The sequence below is a fragment of the Astyanax mexicanus genome, chromosome 15, assembly GCF_023375975.1.
Source record: "Astyanax mexicanus isolate ESR-SI-001 chromosome 15, AstMex3_surface, whole genome shotgun sequence".
Classification (NCBI taxonomy): Eukaryota; Metazoa; Chordata; class Actinopteri; order Characiformes; family Acestrorhamphidae; genus Astyanax; species Astyanax mexicanus.
This window is the reverse complement of record NC_064422.1, coordinates 16,509,129-16,531,629: the sequence shown is the minus strand read 5'-3', so window position 1 is coordinate 16,531,629 and position 22,501 is coordinate 16,509,129. Positions and strand designations below refer to the sequence as shown.

The window sequence follows — 22,501 nt, the reverse complement described above, 5'->3', positions numbered from 1 at the left end:
TAATGAGTTATTCAGATTGAGCTGGAGTTTACCTAAGTAAACTTGGGCAATGAAATTATTATTTACTTTTGTATGTTGAGTCATTTTATTAAAATGTTTCCATAGGTTTGGGTAGGTTAGCCATAACCAGTTAACAAGAAACTAATGTGTATTTTCTAGGAATTTCATTTTTATTTAGAGCTGACATAAGTTTGTATATAGCGAGGTAAGTAAACTTAATAAAATATATTTCTAATAAAACTTTTTAATATGTAATTATGAAGTAACAGTTTAAGCTTTCAAATAAAAAAAATGCTAGCTAGTTGTTTTAAGATGTTTTTTTTTTTTTTAGAGATTTTAGTGATTGTTACGTAGCATTTGTTTCCATGGTTCCTTTAAAGTTACCAGAGGCTAATAAAAATATGCATATCAGTGTATACCTTGTGCATATTTGTGTTTTAGGCTGCTGCATGATTGTAATCGTTTTTTTTTTCCCACAGGGATTTGTATATTTAGCTCTTAATTGTAAACTAAAACACGTGTTTCAAATTGAACAGATAAGGGAGCGCGTTTCTCCGTGTCTTTTAGGTTAGATTATTAAAACATGGCAATTTGTATGAGCTGAGCTACTACTGATCTTCCTCAGCAGCGCTTCTTATTGGTCCAGGAACAATAAGCATCACTACAGATATAATAGCAATACGTTAGCAACCATCTATCAACAACTTAGCAACTACCTTGCAACTGCTTAGCGACCACCAAGAACCGCTTAGCAACCACCTAGCAACCTCTTAGCAACACCATAGCAACCACCACAAATACCATAGCAACACCTTACCAACCACCTAGCAATACCTTAGCAAGCAGCTTTTATTAATAAATCCCTTTTCCTTTACTTTCTATCTTTTCCTTTTGTCTGTATATAAAATGTCTGTGCATGTGGTTATTATTAAGAAATCTCTACATACCTTTACTTTCTGTCTGTCTGTGCATGTGGTTATTATTAATGAATCTCTACATACCTTTACTTTCTATCTGTCTGTCTGTGGGCAGCCATGTTGTTAATAGGATGCACCACAGCTTGGACTGGCCTTGAGTTCGTCTGCCTGTCTAGTCTGTGTATCCTGCTACCTGTGATTATATGAACAATAAAGGGAAGAACTGTGGTTAGGGCTGAACGATTCATTGTTTTTTACCCTGGTAATATATATATTCCTTTGTTTATATATGTATATATAAATACACACACATTTATATATGTTTTTTTTTCCTGTATATAATTTTTTCCCCTTGTTTCTTTTTGTGTGTGTGTGTGTGTGTGTGTGTATATATATATATATATATATTCACCAATAAGAAGCGCTGCATGTGCTGCTACTAAAGCTGTCGGAGGCGCAGTAAAGTTGGCAGACATGAGAAAAGTAATGAGATCCTCTGAGTAACCAGCTGAACATAGTACAAACTAAAAAAAGAGGTTTAATATAAGTTCTTTCTTGTACCCCTAAGGTATAATATTGGTCTTTAGAGGGCCAGATGTGTTTCCTATGCAGTACAAATGTTTTTCCTAACAGAAGGAATCACCGATTTGTACCATTTAATCAGCCAAAAGGTACATTCTGCATTACTGTACTAATAAATAATGAATGAATTTTTTTTATTTAAAAGCCAAACTATTTTGGTTCATCAAATTCAGTTGAGGATCATGTTTAAAATCTTTACTGGTACAAAAGAAATAAATACAAAAAAAGACTTCCACTGAAAGGTAATCTATTGTATCTCAATATAAGGTACAGCACTAGTGACAAGCTTTGAACTCTTTTAAAGCAGAACACTGTTGTAAAATAGACTTTTGGTGTAGTACAACATGATTAAAAGTACTTACCTGTGATGAATAGCACACCTCCGTTCTACCACAGTGTTCCGAGATCCATGAATTTTAAGTTTGTCCAAACACCCTGTAGACTGGGTGACACAGGGCATAATTTGCCCTGATAAATCACTTTTTTCACCATTATCCAGCTCAAATTAACTCCACACCTCTTTGCTAGAATCCGGAGAGCCCTGACATTTAAAACGAGGCATTAATAACTTAAAAAGTGAGCAAGAAGCTTATTAAAAACAACTGTTTACATCCTTTAACGGAAGCTTCAGCTCCAAGCACCCCCATATTTGTACTGATAATGTCATAGACATAGACTCTGCATAGCGTAGCAGCCAGTGTCAGAAGGCAGACTATGCAAAATCTATGTTTATATATGCCTATGACATTATCAATACAAATATGGCGTGCATGGAGATAAAGCTAGCGTAATGGGATGTAAACAGTGTTTTTTAATAAGCTTCAAGGAGGTGTGGAGCTACTTTGAGCTACTTTAACTGTGGGTAAAGTGATTTATCGGGGCAAATTTTGCCTCATGTCACCCATTCTGAAGGGTTTTGGACAAACTGTTAAAATTTCTGGAATTTCACGGAACGCTGTGGGAGAACTGTCTCCTTTAAGTACAAACCTGTACTTATTTTTCTTAGTGTGTAGCCTCCCTCAATCTGGTCACTTAAATTTAAATAAAAATATATTATAAACACATGATCAACACCCGAGACTTAATTGTCTTTGGGGATTTTATTCTGTGGGGTGGAACGCACTTATGCAGGTTTTATGTTTTATACACGGTGGGAGCTTTTTTATCATGGAAGGCACTGATTCTGCTTAATAAATGTACTTTTATATACTGCACATGCTTTTATGTGTATGTTACCTTTCATGATACCTTTCATTTAGTAACCAATGCTATTTGTATCTCTCTGTGCTGTAAAGTATTTTTATATGTGTTGACATATGCTACACCAGTAACAAACAGCACAGCTCACATTTTAAAATAATAGAATATCGTTGAAAAGCTACTTTATTTAAGTAATTCTGTTTAAAATGTGAAACGCATATTATAAGATAGATGTATTACACACAGAGTGATCTATTTTAAGTGTTTTTTTATTTTCTTGAATATGGCTTACAGCCAATAAAAACCCAAAGACCAGTATCTTAGAATATAATAAAAAAACAATTGGTACTTTTGGCAGTGTGCCAAGTCCTGCTGGAAAATGAAATCTGCATCTCCATAAAAGTTGTACATCTTTATAATATATAAGTTTTACATTTTGAACTAAGTTACTTAAAGTAACTTTTCAATGTTATTCCAATTTTGCACTAGTTAATTAATAGAGTTGCACTAGTTAATTGCCATTTGTGGCCAAGGAACAAAAATTACACTTTTAAAATGACAATTAATTCCGAATCCTAACACTAAAATTACACTTTGCCTCTCTTGTTAGTCACATAGTTCTTAAAAAAAAAAGGTTGCAAAGAATCAGACGACTTAGAATAAATCATTGTTTATTAATATAAATAACCTTCTTTAATAAATTAAAACCAAAATCTGGCTATCAACCTCCATAAGTTTGCAATTATGTTATTTGAGATGATATAGGACAGCAGAATTAATAAATTAAGATGATTTTTTTTTATAATAACCATAATTCTTAAATAGTAATACATTACAAATAATTATAGTGAGATCCCAGATTTATATGTCTGCTCATAAACCAAGAATGCCGCTGTGTGTGTTTGTGTATATATTTGTGTACATATATAAGTTAAAGCGAAGGCTATCACTAAATTAACTAAATATGAACCTTTATAAAGAAACAGTGCTCAAACACACCCATTAACATTGGTTATTAGTGCTAGGCAATAGCCCCTTAAATCAAAATTACAATTTTACTTTGATTAAGATTAGGAAAGTTTATTTAGTTATATTATTATTGTTGATTGTTTAACAAGACAATCATATAAACCAAACTTGTGTTAGCACAATTGGAATTTGTCCTTCGCTTTTAAACTTTAACCACAGTAACACTAGAGAGGACACTCAAAAGACACACACAGGGATTCAGTAATGGACCTTTCACAAAGAGCCAACACACATGGCCTTTCAAACATGGGTAACGAACCCATCACCTTGTTATTACTACCACTACAAACTATATGACTTAAGAAAAAAAATGTATAAGATAAGAAACTTTTTCTTTACAAGAAAATAAAGTAACCAACATGTGTGATTATTTGCACAACCCTACATATTAGGTGTGTATGAACAGGCAAACTGACTCTGTGTTGACCACTTGTCTTCCAAAAGAAAAATGGAGGGATCTGATCTAATAGTAGAAAAACACTCACTGCAGTCATTTAGTCACACTTGTCAAACAATCATAAAGGCTTGGAAATGACAAAAAAGAAAATCAAAACCTTTTTAGGGTGTTTTCACATCTGGAAAGTCCATACCTTGTATGTGTTTGTTACTTCATATAAATTTGGTTTGGTAAGTTTGAGTTTCACACTATAGTATAGTGATTGGACTTTGCTATAACCTGTCATCACATATGCTGTGAAGTCTCCCTAAACTTGACATTGATTGGTCAGATGAAGGGCACATGTCTAAAGTTAATATATTGTCAGTTCAGTGAGTTGCCTTTTTTCCCTTTGCGTCCATTGGATTCCTTTCATTTCTGTTTACAAATCTACAGTTACAGTAGACAAAGAATCACTGGCCTAATCTGTTGTACATCAGTTGGATTATGGCAAAACAGCATTTTTTTTCTTATTCTTCTATTGGATAGCCTTTCTCAACTTTCTGTAATTGGTATGAAAATCTGAACCATCTAAACAAAATGGTTTCACACACCAAACAAATCATGGTTCAGTTAATGCAACCTTGACCACCACTTTTGGTCGATCCAAGTCCTTCGGTCTGAACCATGGTTTGCGCCACCTTTAACACTTTCTGTTTTCGTTTGGACCAAAGTGAAAAGTCAGAAGGTCCAGAACACTCAAGGTATAGGGGGCAGAACCTCAATCATAAAGTAATTTATATACCCAAAAATGTTAGCCCTAAAAAAAGAAAGGATCTTTCAACATTAAATTGTATCAGTCTTATCTGCCTGTAGCAAATGTTAGTGTCTCTCATAAGTACTAAAATGCCTGAAGCTCTGCCCACAAAGCTGCAATATGTTTTTACTTCTGTCGAGTATGGATGCGCAAGTGTAGTTGGAGTATACTCTGATGACTGAAGCTCCTCCACACTCAGTGATAGTTTTCTTTCTTCAGTTTTTCTTCAGTGTGTGTTATTGGATGCCATCCAGTCGATAAATTCCTTTACCACAATTTAAGGTGTGGTAAGGTGTACTTGTTTTATTCATTTGTTTTTACATCAATTGTACAGTTATGTGACCATACAGTGTCTGAAGGCACAAAGCTCTGCCCACACTGTGAGCAGTAAAACAGTTTCTCTCTAGTGTGAATGCGCTGGTGTTTTAGAAGGTAACTCTGCAATGCAAAGCTCTTCCCACACTCTGAGCAGCAAAACGGTTTTTCTCCAGTGTGAATGCGCTGGTGTGCCTGGAGGGAAGCCTGTAAACTAAATGATTTCCCACATTCTGAGCACTGATATGGTTTCTCTCCTGTGTGAACGCGATGGTGTCTCTGGAGATCACACAGGTGAGTGAAACTTTTTCCACACTCCGAGCACTGAAATGGTTTCTCACCTGTGTGAACACGCATGTGTCTTTGAAGATTAAACTGGTCAACAAAACTCTTCCCACACTCTGAGCACTGATAAGGTTTCTCTCCTGTGTGAATACGCTGGTGTCGTCCGAGAGCCCCCAGCTGAGAGAAAGCTTTTCCACACTCTGAACAGCTATATGGTTTTTGTCTTGTGTGAATGCGCTGGTGTACATAGAGTTGACTCACTACAGCAAAACTCTTCCAACACTCTGAGCAGTGATACGGTTTCTCCCCTGTGTGAATGCGAAGGTGGAATTGAAGAGAACTCTTTTGAGAAAAACTCTTCCCACACTCTGGGCAGCAATGGGGTTTTTCTCCTGTGTGAATGAGCTGATGCACTTGGAGACTATTCGGTTTGTTAAAACTCTTCCCACATTCTGAGCATTGATATGGTTTCTCTCCAGTGTGAATGTGCAGGTGTAGTTGGAGTGAAATCTGGTGAGTAAAACTTATCCCACATTCTGAGCACTGATATGGTTTCTCTCCTGTGTGAATGCGTTGGTGTACTTGGAGATTATTCAGTTGAATAAAACACTTCCCACACTCTGAGCAGCGATACGGTTTCTCTCCAGTGTGAACGCGCTGATGTGCTTGGAGAGAACTTCGTTGAGTAAAACACCTCCCACATTCTGAGCACTGATACGGTTTCTCCCCAGTGTGAACACGCTGGTGTCGATGGAGATCACTCTGCTGAGTAAAACATTTTCCACATTCTGAGCAGCAATATGGTTTCTCTCCAGTATGAATGCGCAGATGTGCTTGTAGAGAACTTCGCTGAGTAAAATGGTTTCCGCATTCTGAGCACTGGTATGATTTTTCTCCTGTCTGACCACGCTGATGTTGTTGGAGATCTGTACATTGGAACTGTACATTCAGAGTAGAAGACTTGTATGAAGACATTTCTAGAAGAAAAGAAAAATACATTGATGAGGAAACATTTTTTTTTGGTGTACATTTTTTATGATATAAAAGTGGCCAAATGGAAAAGTTGGAAACATTTTACAAACAAAAAAAAATCCTATTGTTTTAAGTAAACTTAATCCAGTTAATGTCAGACTAAGCTAAGTTGGGTAACTACTGAGACAGACTACTGTTTTTTATGCTTGTTATGAAAAACTACATATTAAACTATGGTAAAATATTGATTATTGTAATTTCTAACCAGGGAAATACTCAAATGTGATTGTTTCTTTGATTGCTTGTGCTGCCATCATACTAGTGATTGTCAGCCCTCTGTTTGAATTGTGATTCTGAAGATTCTTTGTTTAAAAAAAAAAAAAAAAAAAAAAAAAAAAAGAGTCACATAGATCTAACACTACACCCCAACCTACTCAGCTGGAATCTCAACGTTGAATCAACAATGCTGTTATGGTTGAATCAACTTTGGATTTGGTTTTGATCTTGACAAGTGAATCAACATTGATATGGCAACGTTGTTTCTCATGTCATGCGCTCAACCTTTAATAAACCATAGCTCACATTCGGGATGCTCAAAATTGCATGGAAGAGAAAAAAACCTGTATTTTTATTCTCTAGCTCTCTGAATATACATATCTGAAAGGTAGAAACTGTACAACTACAAACAAAGAACAATTACTACAAGTAGCTAAAACTAGAAAATCCAATGGTTCACAGTAGGGGTGGGAATCGATTACTATCTCACGATTCGATTCGATTCCGATTTTGGGGGCCACGATTCGATTCAAAATCGATTTTTGATTCAAAACGATTTGAATTATAAATATTTCTGCTTCTGGCTTATGAATCGTATTGAAAAAAAACCCTCCATAATATACACTGGTCCTGGAGCAGGTAATGTGTTACAAAAACAATAAAATGTGCAGGAATGTGGGTCCTCAGTGACAGAGGAATCACTGGGATATCACAATGACGTTAATGAACAATAAATACATAAATAAATAACACTGCTTTATTACCAGGCTACTAGCGGTGGTGTGTAGGTGACGCTGCTGGGCTGATGTGGTGATAGCAGTGGAGCGCTAAAGTTCAGGAGCAGCTGCTGATTAACTAGTTAATTTAAGGTGGTTGTATTTCTTCAGAAAGGGGGCAGGAGGTGGAGAAATTAATTCATATTGTCCATTCCTTAATTCCTCTGTGATGAGGAGCTGAAATTAGCTCTGATTAGCTTATTGTTATTTTTCCGTTCCGCCTTAAATGCTGCAGCCCGCTGCCACCTGTAGCGTTATTTAAGGTGGAACTGGAAAGTTAGCTAGTTAGCTAGCTAACAGTTACTGAAACTAACTACTAGCGATCTTTTTTATGCTTGTTATGAAGCATTCTGCCATAAAACATTGAAACTACACGTTAATCTAAGGTAATATAGTGCTTGTTCTGCCATCTTACCGGTGATTCTCAAACACCTACGCTCTGTGTGTGTCTGGAAGATCTCCAAAGGGACAAGCGCTATCCCCAGGGTTGCCAGGTCCAACAAAAATACCCAGCCCAAAATCAGTCTAAAACCCGCCCCTCAGAATCGATTTTGGGACATTTTAAATCGATTCTGAATCGTAGTAAATGAGAATCAAGATTCTTATGTGAATCGATTTTTTGGCACACCTCTAGTTCACAGTGTGTTAACAATAAACTTACATCACTGTAGTAAAGCAGAGTATAATAAATATTACCCACCACTACCAACCTGATTGAACATTTGATCACAAAAACAAAACACTAAAACATATAGAACATGAACATATACCCAGATATGGTGACGAAGAATTGGTGCCAAATTAAAAAGCAGTTACTGCAAATAGAACTGAAACAACTTTTTCTATCCCTCCATCCAACCGTTTTTTTTTATTGTATGGTGATGAAATGTAAAATGTTCATTCAAAAGGCAGAAGGTTAAGGAGATTATGTTAAATAAACGTTAAATATCAACGTTTGCACAACCATTTAACATTAAAGGTTGTTTCAACAACATACATTATTTTAACCACACTTTAACGTTGAAGGTCGGTTGTGTGCCAGCTGGGTACCCCTCCAGCCTAACAAGAATCTCGACACCTCACACCTAGGTGTGCACATGAAAAACAGAAAGGTAAATTAGGGCTAAACGCTGAAATGGGATTGGGCCCAAGTACACAGATTTAATCCCTATCCGGGGAAACTGCCTCACAATGTTTCTCTATAACAAAATCGCAGAGAACAAAACCGCAAGACCACAAGAACGGATGACACCTAGTTAGATATGTGTTGATACTTATATTTTACTATATTAAATCGTAGTATTGTAGACTACAATGGTTAAATCGGTTTAATCTTTCATTTTAAGTGAACTAGTCACTATTACCCAAAGCTAACAAGCTTAGCTAACATAAAGCTAGCTACCTCAGCAGGGTAAACGAGCCCGAGGACAATAAACAAGCGCTGTTTATATATAACGTTATATATATCTAATGACACATGATTTCACAAAATATATTAACCATTTCTTGCCTCATTTGTTGTATAAAACAGATTATTTTATATATAATTAGTTAAAAACGTTACTGTAACCGTGGGCTCACCAGGGTCTGGTGTCCTCTCCTCAGCGCTGAGCTCACAGCGGCTGCTCGGGGTTTCCGCCGGGTCTGGGCGGACAGTTACCGGCTGGAGGATCGGTACAGGAACAGGAACACATCCGGGAACTGTGAGCGGTCTGCAGTAATGTACAGCAGCTCCGGCAGCGGGAGATGCCATCAGGCAAAAACAATAAGAACGCTGTTGGAGCAACGGCCACAGGAGCCTGAGCCGTGATTCAGAACGGAATTACCTTCTTCAGCGTGTCTGTGGAGCTACAGACACAGCTATAGCTTTAGCTCCCCCACCTGGGCAGCGGGACACGTCAGTAGTTCAGGGACGTCCTCTGATTGGTCCAGTGTTTAACCCTTTCAGACCCTTATTTTAGCATTGCCTACGGGGGGACTAAATGATTGCTAAGTGCATGTTGAGGTTAGTTAATGTGTGTGTGTGTGTGTGTGTGTGTATATACAGGTCCTTCTCAAAAAAATTGCGTATTGTGATAAAGTTCATTATTTTCTGTAATGTACTGATAAACATTAGACTTTCATATATTTTAGATTCATTACACACAACTGAAGTAGTTCAAGCCTTTTATTGTTTTAATATTGATGATTTTGGCAAAAAAAGTAAAGAAAAACAAAAATCCCAAAATCTCAAAAAATTAGCATATTTAATCCGACCAATAAAAGAAAAGTGTTTTTAATACAAAAAAAGTCAACCTTCAAATAATTAATGTTGAATGTTAAATAAATGTTCAGTTATGCATTGAATACTTGTCAGGAATCCTTTTGCAGAAATGACAATGGCTTCAATGCGGCGTGGCATGGAGGCAATCAGCCTGTGGCACTGCTGAGGTGTTATGGACTCCCAGGATGCTTCGATAGTGGCCTTAAGCTCATCCAGAGTGTTGGGTCTTGCGTCTCTTAACTTTCTCTTCACAATATCCCACAGATTCTCTATGGGGTTCAGGTCAGGAGAGTTGGCAGGCCAATTGAGCACAGTAATACCATGGTCAGTAAACCAGTAAACCTGTGAGCAGGTGCCAGGTCGTGCTGAAAAAATAAATCTTCATCTCCATAAAGCTTTTCAGCAGATGGAAGCATGAAGTGCTCCAAAATCTCCTGATAGCTAGCTGCATTGATCCTGCCCTTGATAAAACACAGTGGACCAACACCAGCAGCTGACATGGCACCCCAGACCATCACTGACTGTGGGTACTTGACACTGGACTTCAGGCATTTTGGCATTTTCTTCTCCCCAGTCTTCCTCCAGACTCTGGCACCTTGATTTCCGAATGACATGCAAAAATTTAGCAACAGTCCAGTGCTGCTTCTCTGTAGCCCAGGTCAGGCGCTTCTGCCGCTGTTTCTGGTTCAAAAGTGGCTTGACCTGGGAAATGAGGCACCTGTAGCCCATTTCCTGCACATGCAGGAACAAAATTCATATACATATAAAACAAAATTCTGTGATTAACTGTGATTCTCATTTAATTTCCTTCAGACGCAATTTTTTATAGTGAATATTTAAATGTAAATAAAAGAATGAATGTAAGAAATGTAAAATGCATTTATATGTATATTAGTGGTGTCAATTAAAATAATAGTATATACTTGTATGTTTGAGGGGAGATAAAATCAACGCAGGGTGCTGGAATAAAGAATGCATAAAAAATTGGATTGTAAATGTCTCAGCTTGGTTGTGAGGATTTCTGAATTTGAACTTAATTAGATGAGATAAAAAATCTCAGGGAAAGCTGGGGAGGGTGTGTGTGTGTGCGCGTTCGTGCGAGAGCAAGAGAGAGAGAGAGAGAGAGAAACAAAGCTCTCTGACCAGGTCTGAGCTGTTCAATCGTTCAGTCAGACAACATATCAGTGGGTTGGGCGGGGGCGGGGCTTAGTGCCTTAGTTAACTTGCATAAAAAAAAATAGTAAGGCGTTACTGATCCCAATTTATTCCTATTCCTATTAGGGCCGTCCACGTTAAAGCGTTAACGCATGCTGTTAATTTGGAATCAGTAACGCATTACTATTTTCATCGTATCAAGTAGAGTGAGAGACACATTTCTCTCTAATAAAGACACATTCCAGTTACAGAAAGAGACCATTAATCAGAGACTTATCAGCTAAACAACATTACCATCCCTACATGATTACAATCAACTACTATAAAACAATATATTTCTTGATTTTATTGCATATTTTGGAAATTAAATACTGGACTGGACTCTCCATCCTCACCAGTCATTCACAACACTGAAACAGCCTCACCCACACCTACAGCTTAGCTCCCCAGCAAAAAAATATGCTTAAAAATTATTCTGAAAATTACAATATCAATTTAACGTTAAATTCAACTTTTGTAAGATTGTATATAGTATATCAGTGTTTGCAAACGCAAGCAGGTTTAATGGCATTTATCAATCCCTGATAACCAAAAAATAATTATTTTTGGACTAGTATTAATCATAACAAATTTAGGTTAATTTCCATAAGCAGGCATCCCACCCCTGCAACATGCCATGGCTTCTGCAACAACCTCACGCCCACTGTTATTATTGCACCTGTATTCAGATTTGCCAGGTTTACGTTTTTTTCGCCAAATTGAGCTGTTAAATGTTCTTGACTGGGATATAAAACTGTTATAAAAGAGCTAATAAAACACTAATGTAAGTCGTACACTGATATTTGTTTTGCCATTTGCTTCAAACATGTGACAGACATATATTTTGGACTAGTTTAAGCTTCTGAAGGGCGGGTTTTAGACTGATTTTGTGCTGGATATTTTGTGGACCTGGCATCCCTGCCTGGAGCTTTCACTTTTTTCTTTGTTTGGTCTGAACCAAAGTAGCAGGTGTAATAGGGGCTGCAAACTACAAACCAGACCAAAGGACCAGAGTTTGGTCCGACAAAGGAGGTGTTCTCGGTCTGAATCTACTGAACTATGGTCCTGTTTACCTGTGGTGTGGAAACACTTTTCTAGATTATTCAGAATTTCGGTCCAATTACAGACAATTGATTAGTTTTTTAAAGGCGCATTAAGCAGCAGTATGAACATGTATGAACGCGCTTGACTGTAAATTATTATTTTTACTGTAACAGTAGTGTTTTCTCAACATTACAGACTCAACGTTACAGACTACATATTTCATGTTGAGCTTTAAACACTAGTGAAATGGATATTTATTTATAAACAGAAAAAAAAAAGGATTCTGAAGACAATCTTTCACACTTACTCTGCAAACACCTGGAAAGCAAGTCAAAGCAGAGCTCATAACTAACATTCTACAAACCAATGAACATAAAGTACAGAGAGACGCAGCACACATAGCTGATGATGACAGGATGTAGTAAAGTTCCTTGGTCTTTTCACAAGCGTGAAGTGTGAAACCAAAACTTTTCGGACCAAAGTACACAATGTAAAATAAGACACCAATCTTGGTCCAGACCTTCAGGTGTAAAAAAACAAAATAAGAATCATTAGTGCTAAACACAGTGTGGGAAACCCAATTAGTAGTTTAGTAGTTTTAGGTTTATTATATTTTATATTATATTTTTTTGCATAGTGCAACAGGTACAATAAAAGGGGCATTCCGTGTGTGTTGTGCCTACAGGCTCATTACTTAGACTAAAATTCCAAAAGCTGTATAGAAAAACAAACGTGACCACTTCTATCAAACGTTGAGAAAACATTTAAGCATTCAGCTTGTTGTTTAGAATATCATGGAAGACATCAACTTTGGGTTCACTAATGAACCATTGATGATTTGCACCATTTAGTTCATTAAAACATTTTTAATCTCAAAATTCTCTAAATGTGTATAATAGGATTAATAAGTCTAACACTCACTCACTCACTCTCACTGCTACAACTTAAAAATGCAAAATCTTGTCTTTTCCAAGGAATTATCCTAAGTATTACCTGTGTTAAATAACCAAGCAATGCATATCCTATCAGCTGCTTATACAGCTCTGGAAAAAAATTAAACCACTTAAAAATTATGAGTTTTATATTTTTTATTTTACCTAATTGAAAAGCTCTGGAATAGAATCATGAGGAAGATGGATAACAAGCCATCAAACCAATCTGAACTGCTTAAATGTTTGCACCAGGAGTGGCATAAAATTATTCAAAAGCAGTGTATAAGACTGGCGGAGAACATGCCAAGTTGCATGAAAACTGTGATTAAAAAACAGGGTTATTCCACCAAATATTGATTTCTGAACTCTTTAAACTTTATGAATATGAACTTGTTCCTTGCATCATTTGAGGTCTGAAAGCTCTGCATCTTTTTTGTTATTTCAGCCATTTCTCATTTTCTGCAAATAAATGCTCTAAATGACAAATGTTTTGGAATTTGGGAGAAAGGTTGTCTGTAGTTAATAGAATAAAACAACAATTTTACTCAAACATATACCTATAAATCAAAAGAATATAAATTCATTAATATTATTAATTAGAAACCGGTTTATTTATTGTTTTCTTTAAGAAAAACACTAATCATTTGAAGTTACAATGTATCTTGAGAGAAATTTTCCTTCCACTTCACAAACCACTTTAAATTAGGGCTGGGCGATATGGAAAAAAATCTTATCATGATATATTTTTCCATATCAGCCGATATCGATATATATCAAAATATAAATCAAATCACTTTCTGTTACACTTAAAGGTTTCTTTTTACTCATAAGTGACAGAATAAGGGAGTTATGGCCAAGCTCACTAGCAGGCTAGCTGCCTGATCGCGTGCTGCGGCTGTTCGCAGCGCTACTTAAACGGGAAATAGAAAATAAAGTTTATCGAATGCTATCGTCCGGCTTATCACAGTAATTAGAACACGTTTGCTGCCATTAAGACATATTACTCTCAATGTGGGCATAAAAAAATAATACAAACAATGTGATGCCTTTACAAATTCCTGCGTATTCAAAACACAACAGAAGCCCAGAAAATCTAATGTCTAATATCTAATGTTTTACAGACTTCATATTTGCTACAAGCTTTAAACACTGGTGAAATTGAGGAGCTCACAATATTACAGTTTCTACCTCCCCCGTAGCACATTTTACATAGTGTCTTTTGAAAGTACTGTAATGCCTGAAGTTGTTCCCACAAACCGAACAGCAATACGGTTTCTCTCCTGTATGAATGCGCTGGTGTACTTGTAAAGCACCTCTGTCTGTAAAACTCTTCTCACAGCCTGAGCAGTGATACGGTTTCTCTCCAGTGTGATGGCGCTGGTGTAGTTGAAGGCTACTACGTTGATTAAAACTCTTCCCACAGGCGGAACAGTGAAAGGGTTTTTCTCCAGTGTGAATGTACTTATGTCTTTGGAGGCCACCCATCTGAGTAAAGCCTTTCCCACACTCTGAACACTGATACCGTTTCTGCCCAGTAGTGCACTTGTGTGCCTTTAAAGTAACGGAATGGCTGAAGTTTCGTCCACACTCTGAGCAGTGGTACGGTTTCTCTCCAGTGTGAATGTGCTGGTGTTGTTGGAGATGAAATTGCTGAGTAAAATGTTTTCCACATTCTAAACACTGAAACGGTTTCTCTCCTGTGTGAATGCGCTGGTGTGCTTGAAAACCACTTTTGCCGCTAAAACCCTTTCCACACTCTGAGCAGTGATATATTTTCTCTCCAGTGTGACTGCACAGGTGTTTCAGCAGATCTCCTTTGTGCCTAAAATTCTTGCCACACTCTGAACAACAGAACGGCTTCTCCCCTGTGTGAATGCGCCGATGAGACTGGAGAGAACTCTGCTGATTAAAACTCTTCCCACATTCTGAACAATGATACGGTTTTTCTCCAGTGTGAATGCGTTGGTGTCTTTGAAGAAGATTCTGCAGGGCAAAGCTTTTCCCACACTCTGAACACTGATATGGTTTCTCTCCAGTGTGAATGCGCTGGTGTTGTTGAAGAGAAGTCTGTCTATTAAAGCTCTTTCCACAATCTGAGCAGAAATATGGTTTCTCTCCAGTGTGAATCCGCTGGTGAGCTTGGAGAGAACCTAACTGAGTAAAACAGCTCCCACATTCTAAGCACTGATATGGTTTCTCTCCGGAGTGAACACGCTGGTGTCGTTGAAGTTCACTCTGATGAAAAAATCCTTTTCCACACTCTGAGCACTGGTGTGACCTCTTCTTTCCTGTACTTTCTTGTATACGGCTGTGGCTAGACAGAGTATTGGGAGACATTGTCTGAGATGTCATGTTCTAACATTTCATCTCCTGATGTCAAAATATTCCTCTTGGAAAATTGGTGGTGGTCAATTTTAACTGTAGATAAGTGGACACTGAGAAGGAGAAAACAGATAAAACAATTTTATTAATTTCTCAAGTAAAAAATACTGATGAATTCAGTACAACATATCCTGGGGGTGGAGGGAGGGGTAACCTTTGTTTAGAGTATGTTAAAGCAGCATTATGACTGATGATCACCATGATATCTCCATTAAGTCCTAATTGGTAGTAATTAGTGTGATTGCAGTAATGCAATCACAGTACTGATCTTCTTAAGTCTTATTCTTCTTCTTCTTCTTCTTCTTATTATTATTCCACCTGTTTTTTGTCCGGTTAACTAGTGCCGCAGTTTTCGAAATATCGACTTCGTTCAAAAGAGAAAACGTGCGTCCTTATCGGGAATGGTGGGCTTGTATACAGCTTTCCGATCGGAATTACGTTTTTCGTAAAAACTTCGTAAGTACGCGTTTTTTCGCGCATTGAAAATGAATGGGCAGAACTTTGCACGCCCGTGGACGTCGCAATTTTTGAGATACGAAGATGAAACCAATTGAGGACCTGTAGAACTTATTGAGCTCTTTCCGAAAATATGCGTTACGAAAAGTTACGACGTACGGATTTCGTACGAATGTCGTACGAAGTGGCCCCATAGGAATGAATGGGGCCAATCGGAGGACGGCAGCTAGATCGAAGGACAGGTAGCTAGAACTCCAATACTGTGTGTAATGGAGCAGCTATGGGATAAAACAGCATTTGGTCAAAAGTTTGGACACCCCGGCCCCCCAGTACTGTGTGTAATGGAGCCATGGGTCAAAAGTTTGGACACCCCGGCCCCCCAGTACTGTGTGTAATGGAGCCACGGGTCAAAAGTTTGGACACCCCCGAACGGCCAGAGCAACCTAGCGTGCATAGCTGATTGATGTATTTGCACGTTGCGCAGCAACGTGCAAACACCATTTAATCAAATTTATGCATATACATCACCTAGCAACCACCTAGAAACACCATAGCAACCACCCCGGATACCATAGCAACACCTTAGCAACCACCTAGCAACTGCTTAGTTATGACCTACCAACCACTTAGCAACACCAAAGCAACCACCCTGGATACCATAGCAACACCTTAGCAACTGCCTAGCAACACCCTAGCAACCACCTAGCAACCACCTAGCAACACCTTAGCAACCACCCCGGATACCATAGCAACACCTTAGCAACCGCCTAGCAACACCCTAGCAACCACCTAGCAACCACCTACCAACACCTTAGCAACCACCCCGGATACCATAGCAACACCTTAGCAACCGCCTAGCAACACCCTAGCAACCACCTAGCAACCACCTAGCAACATCTTAGCAACCACCCCGGATACCATAGCAACACCTTAGCAACCGCCTAGCAACACCCTAGCAACCACCTAGCAACCACCTAGCAACATCTTAGCAACCACCCCGGATACCATAGCAACACCTTAGCAACCGCCTAGCAACACCCTAGCAACCACCTAGCAACCACCTAGCAACACCTTAGCAACCACCCCGGATACCATAGCAACACCTTAGCAACCGCCTAGCAACACCCTAGCAACCACCTAGCAACCACCTAGCAACACCTTAGCAACCACCCCGGATACCATAGCAACACCTTAGCAACCGCCTAGCAACACCCTAGCAACCACCTAGCAACACCTTAGCAACCACCCCGGATACCATAGCAACACCTTAGCAACCGCCTAGCAACACCCTAGCAACCACCTAGCAACCACCTAGGAACACCTTAGCAACCACCCCGGATACCATAGCAACACCTTAGCAACCGCCTAGCAACACCTTAGCAACCACCTAGCAACCACCTAGCAACACCTTAGCAACCACCCCGGATACCATAGCAACACCTTAGCAACCGCCTAGCAACACCTTAGCCACCACCTAGCAACCACCTAGCAACACCTTAGCAACCACCCCGGATACCATAGCAACACCTTAGCAACCGCCTAGCAACACCCTAGCAACCACCTAGCAACACCTTAGCAACCACCCCGGATACCATAGCAACACCTTAGCAACCACTTAGCAACACCTTGGCAACACCATAGCAGATACCAGCCAGCACTGCAATCACACTCGCAGTTTCTGTAGGAACTGCAATCTAGTTGTGACTATTGTTTGTATCCAGTCCCACCCACTTTGACGTTTCAGTGGTCCTGAATTTTCTGCACACAGGGTAGTCAGGAGCAGTTCTGCTCACACCCCTTGGGTGCCCTGTAGCCCTCATAAGAAACTATCTTAGGTATGTTACGTTACCTCTGCTTAGGTGCAGTTAAAGTGGCTTTTGCTTAAAACGGCCTGTTGGTAGTAGTTTCTGCCAAATGAGTCAGTGAACTGTCACACTGGGTGGCCTAGATTATCACCTTGGTGGAGAAGGGCCAGGAGGCATTAATTACAGCAGTAGTCTTACCGTGTCCTGCCAATCAAGGTACACCAGCAGATGACATGGCTCTCCAAACCATCACTGACCATCAGTAAATTTTACATTTCATTTGGAAATTATGGGACCAGAGTCTGGAGGAAGAGTGGAGAGGCACACAGTTCAAGCTGCTTGAGGTCTAGTGTGAAGTTTCCACAATCAGTGATGGTTTGGTTTGGAGAGACATGTCATCTGCTGGTGTTGGTCCACTGTGTTATATCAAGTCCAAAGTCAGTGCAGTGTTTTCCCAGAAAATCTTACTTTCACTTTGTTTTCCTCTGCTAACAACTTTTATTCAAATGCCGATTTAATTTCCCAGCAGGACTTGGCACACTGCCCACACTGCCAAAAGTACTAACTGGTTTTATATAATATTAATATTTTGGGGTTTTCATTGACTGTACGCCATAATCATCAACAGTAAAATAAATAAACACTTAAAATATATCACTCTGTATGTAATGCATCTATATATGAGTTTCACCTTCTGAACTACATGCACAGGTAAAGGAAATTCTTAGCATTCAGTGTTTGTGTTTATAATTATTTTAATATTTAATCAGTAGCTGATTAATTAATATCATTCTATTAAAATATTCTACTTTTACTTGAGTAACAGTTTGCTTTGGGTACCTCTGGATCCAAGTAGAAACAAAACTACAAACAAATTCCTGTTTATAATCAAGTCCAAGAATAAGCTGTGCCCTAAAGGTGCTTACACACTGCACGCGGTAGGTGCGGCGCGGTACGCTGACCCCCATAGGATTCAATAGTGTCTAGAGCGGTAGAGCGGTGCGTCGCTGCCGCGGAGCAGAGCGGAAAGCGGCGCGTTTCCCCGCCCATAACCACGCCTCCACCGCGCTACCGCTTACCGCGGGCAAAGTTCAACATGGTTCAACTTTGACCTCGCGGCAAGCGGTACCTCGGCAGAAAACGCATGACGTGAACTCACGCGACTAGAGAGAAACTGTAGTCCAAACAACAATAAACGTGCGCGAGAGACTAATAATAGCGATTAGTGAATCCCCTCAGCTGTACATCACTTCCCTACACTCATATAGAGATAACAGGAGGAAGAGAAGAATCAGAGCTTTGTTCTGAGGCTGAGAAACAGATACAGATCCACAGAGGCTGTAGAGACTCAAAACTACAAAACACCGCTCGCAGAGGTGATGGGTTTTAGAAAACTCCGCCTATTATCAGCAGGAGACGCTTGGCGTCAGCAGCAGCGCAACGCACCCGCAACTGACCAGCGTAGAGCAGAGCGGCAGCACAGCGGAATGCCGCGCGGCATACCGCGTTCAGTGTGTAAGCACCTTAACAGTGGTTTTAGATAAATATAAATTACTCCATATTTTAGTTCAATGAGTGACGTTTTTATTTATACTGTAAAGGGTAACAGGAGCTACATTTGATAACTCATATATTTACTGTTCATAATTGTATTTACTCGATAAAAAATGTAAAAGCATTATTAAGAAAATACTGTCATCTATTTATTTAGAATGAGGTAATGTTTTGTCATTAGGAGGCAGTTTAAAAGTGTAGAATTTGTCCTCACCTGCTTTACCTGCTGTTCCTCTTCCTTCAACAACACAATGGAAACAGTGGAAGGAGATCAGACCGGAATCAGCTTCCTCTCCGCAGCAGCTCCGGACAGCAGAAGCTGTTTTACCGCCCCCACCAGAAACCCGCACTAACTGCAGCTAGTGTTGCCAACTCCTCAGTAAAGGTGCTTACACACTGAACGCGGTATGCCGCGCGGCATTCCGCTGTGCTGCCGCTCTGCTCTACGCTGGTCAGTTGCGGGTGCGTTGCGCTGCTGCTGACGCCAAGCGTCTCCTGCTGATAATAGGCGGAGTTTTCTAAAACCCATCACCTCTGCGAGCGGTGTTTTGTAGTTTTGAGTCTCTACAGCCTCTGTGGATCTGTATCTGTTTCTCAGCCTCAGAACAAAGCTCTGATTCTTCTCTTCCTCCTGTTATCTCTATATGAGTGTAGGGAAGTGATGTACAGCTGAGGGGATTCACTAATCGCTATTATTAGTCTCTCGCGCACGTTTATTGTTGTTTGGACTACAGTTTCTCTCTAGTCGCGTGAGTTCACGTCATGCGTTTTCTGCCGAGGTACCGCTTGCCGCGAGGTCAAAGTTGAACCATGTTGAACTTTGCCCGCGGTAAGCGGTAGCGCGGTGGAGGCGTGGTTATGGGCGGGGAAACGCGCCGCTTTCCGCTCTGCTCCGCGGCAGCGACGCACCGCTCTACCGCTCTAGACACTATTGAATCCTATGGGGGTCAGCGTACCGCGCCGCACCTACCGCGTGCAGTGTGTAAGCACCTTAAGGAAAGTAGCTATTGGCTGTCCTAAAAGTCGCCAGAAGTCGCTAAATGACGCCATCACCCAATTTGCATATAACACGTTTTTGAAGCTGTAAAGGATTAAGGTTGTGGGAGAGAAAAAAGTAAAAACACTCTAAATATGTTAGAAATGTTACAAATGAACTCTAACAAATGAACAACTTCTGTTCCTTTTTAAATAGGCAGTCACCTTTTTACAATAACTTCATTAACCACATTTTCTTTCTTTTTTTTGTTTGTTTGATTTTTTTTGTTGTTGTTGTTTTCTTAAGTTTTCTTTATTTTTAAACCTATTATATACAAATTGTTCATTGGTTCAATAGATATTTAGCTTTTTACAAAGAGTCAGACACTGTGGAGGAGGTGAGTGACAGGCTGTGATGAATGTGGTGACTGACTGAGACTGTGAGTTAAATTCAGTGATTTCTTTTCGTGTCACACTGAAGACACAGTTATATTTATATCCTGCTTTGTAAATATGGGGCGTGGTCAGTCAGCGGTGGCTGTGGGCACGCGCGGTTCATTAACAGTGTGTTCGTGGAGCGGTAAAGGTCTGTTCTGACTGTGAGAGACTGCACTGAGAGCGTTGTGGGCAGGACCCCCTGCTCGCTGCGGACAGTGACTGAAGAGCAAGTGTGTTTTATCTCAGAGTCGCCAAAAGTCTCCAATAACACCACGAAAACTCGCTAGATTTGTTGCTAGTCGCTTTTTTTTTTTTTTTTTTTACAAAAAAAGGGTCTGAAAAGTCGCTAAATATAGCGACAACGTCGCTAAGTTGGCAACACTGACTGCAGCACTGACACGGTTATTTTAATACTCTGTATATTTCACATTAAAAAACACCACGTCCAACACCAAAAATATTCCTTTAACCCAGTAGTCCAGTTGTCTAAGGCGCTGCCATTTTGATTCCCAAGAATTCCAACACAGCCATCAGCAGGCGGTGGCTGGCTTCACATGTGTCAGAGAAGCCCTCCTAGTGTTGGGGGCATAACTCCTAATTAGACCTAATTAGTGTGTTACTTAATTAGCATTCCAAATTGGGGAGGAATTTGGAACATCTCGCTTCTGCTTGGCACTCAAAATTGGAATGAACCCTATATACCATAAAGTTTAGAGTTTTTTTGTGTAGGAAAAAATGACCTAAAACTTTTATCATTTTTTACTCAGTCAGAGTTTTCTGGTGAGGAAAGGTCAAAAATATATTTTTTTCCATAGCTTATTCATATACAATATGTGCAGTAAAGAGCACTTTTCTCTGAATGGTCACTACTAAAGAGGATGTTGGTTCAAACTAGGTGACAAAAAAAGGGAACGAATACGCTACATTAATAACTGTGTTAATGAAAAAAACGTAACTACAAACAAGAAACTAGACAATAATTACTTATATTTACGCAAAACGTACATTTTTATTGTGAGGTTTGTAACAAGAGCCCCCGCCTTCTGTAGACAAAAGCAAGTAACTTCCCACACCACAGGCTTTAGGAACTCTAGTACTGAAGTATCTATCCCCCCTCTCTTGTATTTTTTTGTGCTTCCCAGTAGTTGGACCAGTAATGTCTACAGCAGGAAAAACACTGCAAAGTGCTGTTGAGTGCAGATATTTACATTCATGCAAACAATCCAACAATGTGTGCATATGTACTTTAAATTACTCTAAACAAAAATAACTATATTAACTAAAAATGTGGAAATAACTTAACAGAATGAAAGTAATTAATACAACTGTAAAAAATAACAACAATAACCACTTGCTTATAGCTAATTCATATTTATTTTCTCTGGTTTAACTATTCATCTAAATGAATTAATATACAGCCATTAAGGCACATCAGTTACACAGTCACATAGACAACCAAGACAACAAAGTATTTTTTGTACAATATTACCAAAAATACATGTTATAACAAAAATACTGTTAAAAATCAAAGTTTCAAATAGTTTACATTATAAAAGTTTTTATGTGTGCTACACTGCACTTATGTCTTTTTAAAGTACTCAAATGCCTGAAACTCCGGCCACACTCTGAGCAATAATACGGTTTCTCTCCGGTGTGAATGCGCAGGTGCACTTGGAAATCGCCTCTGTCTCTAAAGCTCCGCCCACATTCCGAGCACTGATATGGTCTCTGTCCTGTGTGAATGCGCAAGTGGACCTGAAAATCTCCTCTGTCTCTGAAACCCTTTCCACACTCGGAGCAGAGAAACGGTTTCTCTCCGGTGTGAATGCGCTGGTGTATCTGGAGGTTACTCATCCGATTAAAGCTTTTCCCACACTCTGAGCAGTGGAAGGGTTTTTCTCCGGTGTGGATGC

General features: G+C 39.3%; 2 protein-coding genes across 2 annotated transcripts; both read right to left on the bottom strand.

Annotated features, from left to right (window-relative positions):
• Positions 1-3,206: 3,206 nt before the first annotated feature.
• Positions 3,207-9,433, bottom strand: LOC103037798 (gastrula zinc finger protein XlCGF26.1). Its single transcript, XM_022666071.2, has 2 exons — positions 9,127-9,433; positions 3,207-6,498 (listed from the first exon to the last, which is right to left on the bottom strand). Exons 1-2 carry the CDS (start codon positions 9,296-9,298, stop codon positions 5,225-5,227), a joined length of 1,446 nt encoding a protein of 481 aa, XP_022521792.2. The 5' UTR covers positions 9,299-9,433; the 3' UTR covers positions 3,207-5,224.
• Positions 9,434-12,315: 2,882 nt separating this feature from the next.
• Positions 12,316-19,519, bottom strand: LOC103037462 (zinc finger protein 239-like). The gene is made up of 2 exons (XM_049465080.1): positions 19,390-19,519; positions 12,316-15,413 (listed from the first exon to the last, which is right to left on the bottom strand). Exon 2 carries the CDS (start codon positions 15,328-15,330, stop codon positions 14,146-14,148), a length of 1,185 nt encoding a protein of 394 aa, XP_049321037.1. The 5' UTR covers positions 15,331-15,413; positions 19,390-19,519; the 3' UTR covers positions 12,316-14,145.
• Between the last annotated feature and the right edge of the window lie 2,982 nt (positions 19,520-22,501).

Excerpts from the sequence above, each read along its gene's own strand:
- LOC103037798 (XM_022666071.2), bottom strand. The coding sequence starts at position 9,298 with ATGGCATCTCCCGCTGCCGGAGCTGCTGTACATTACTGCAGACCGCTC. Across the intron at positions 6,499-9,126 it reads GGAGAGGACACCAGACCCTG|AAATGTCTTCATACAAGTCT; the intron begins GTGAGCCCACGG and ends CTTTTCTTCTAG.
- LOC103037462 (XM_049465080.1), bottom strand. The coding sequence starts at position 15,330 with ATGACATCTCAGACAATGTCTCCCAATACTCTGTCTAGCCACAGCCGT.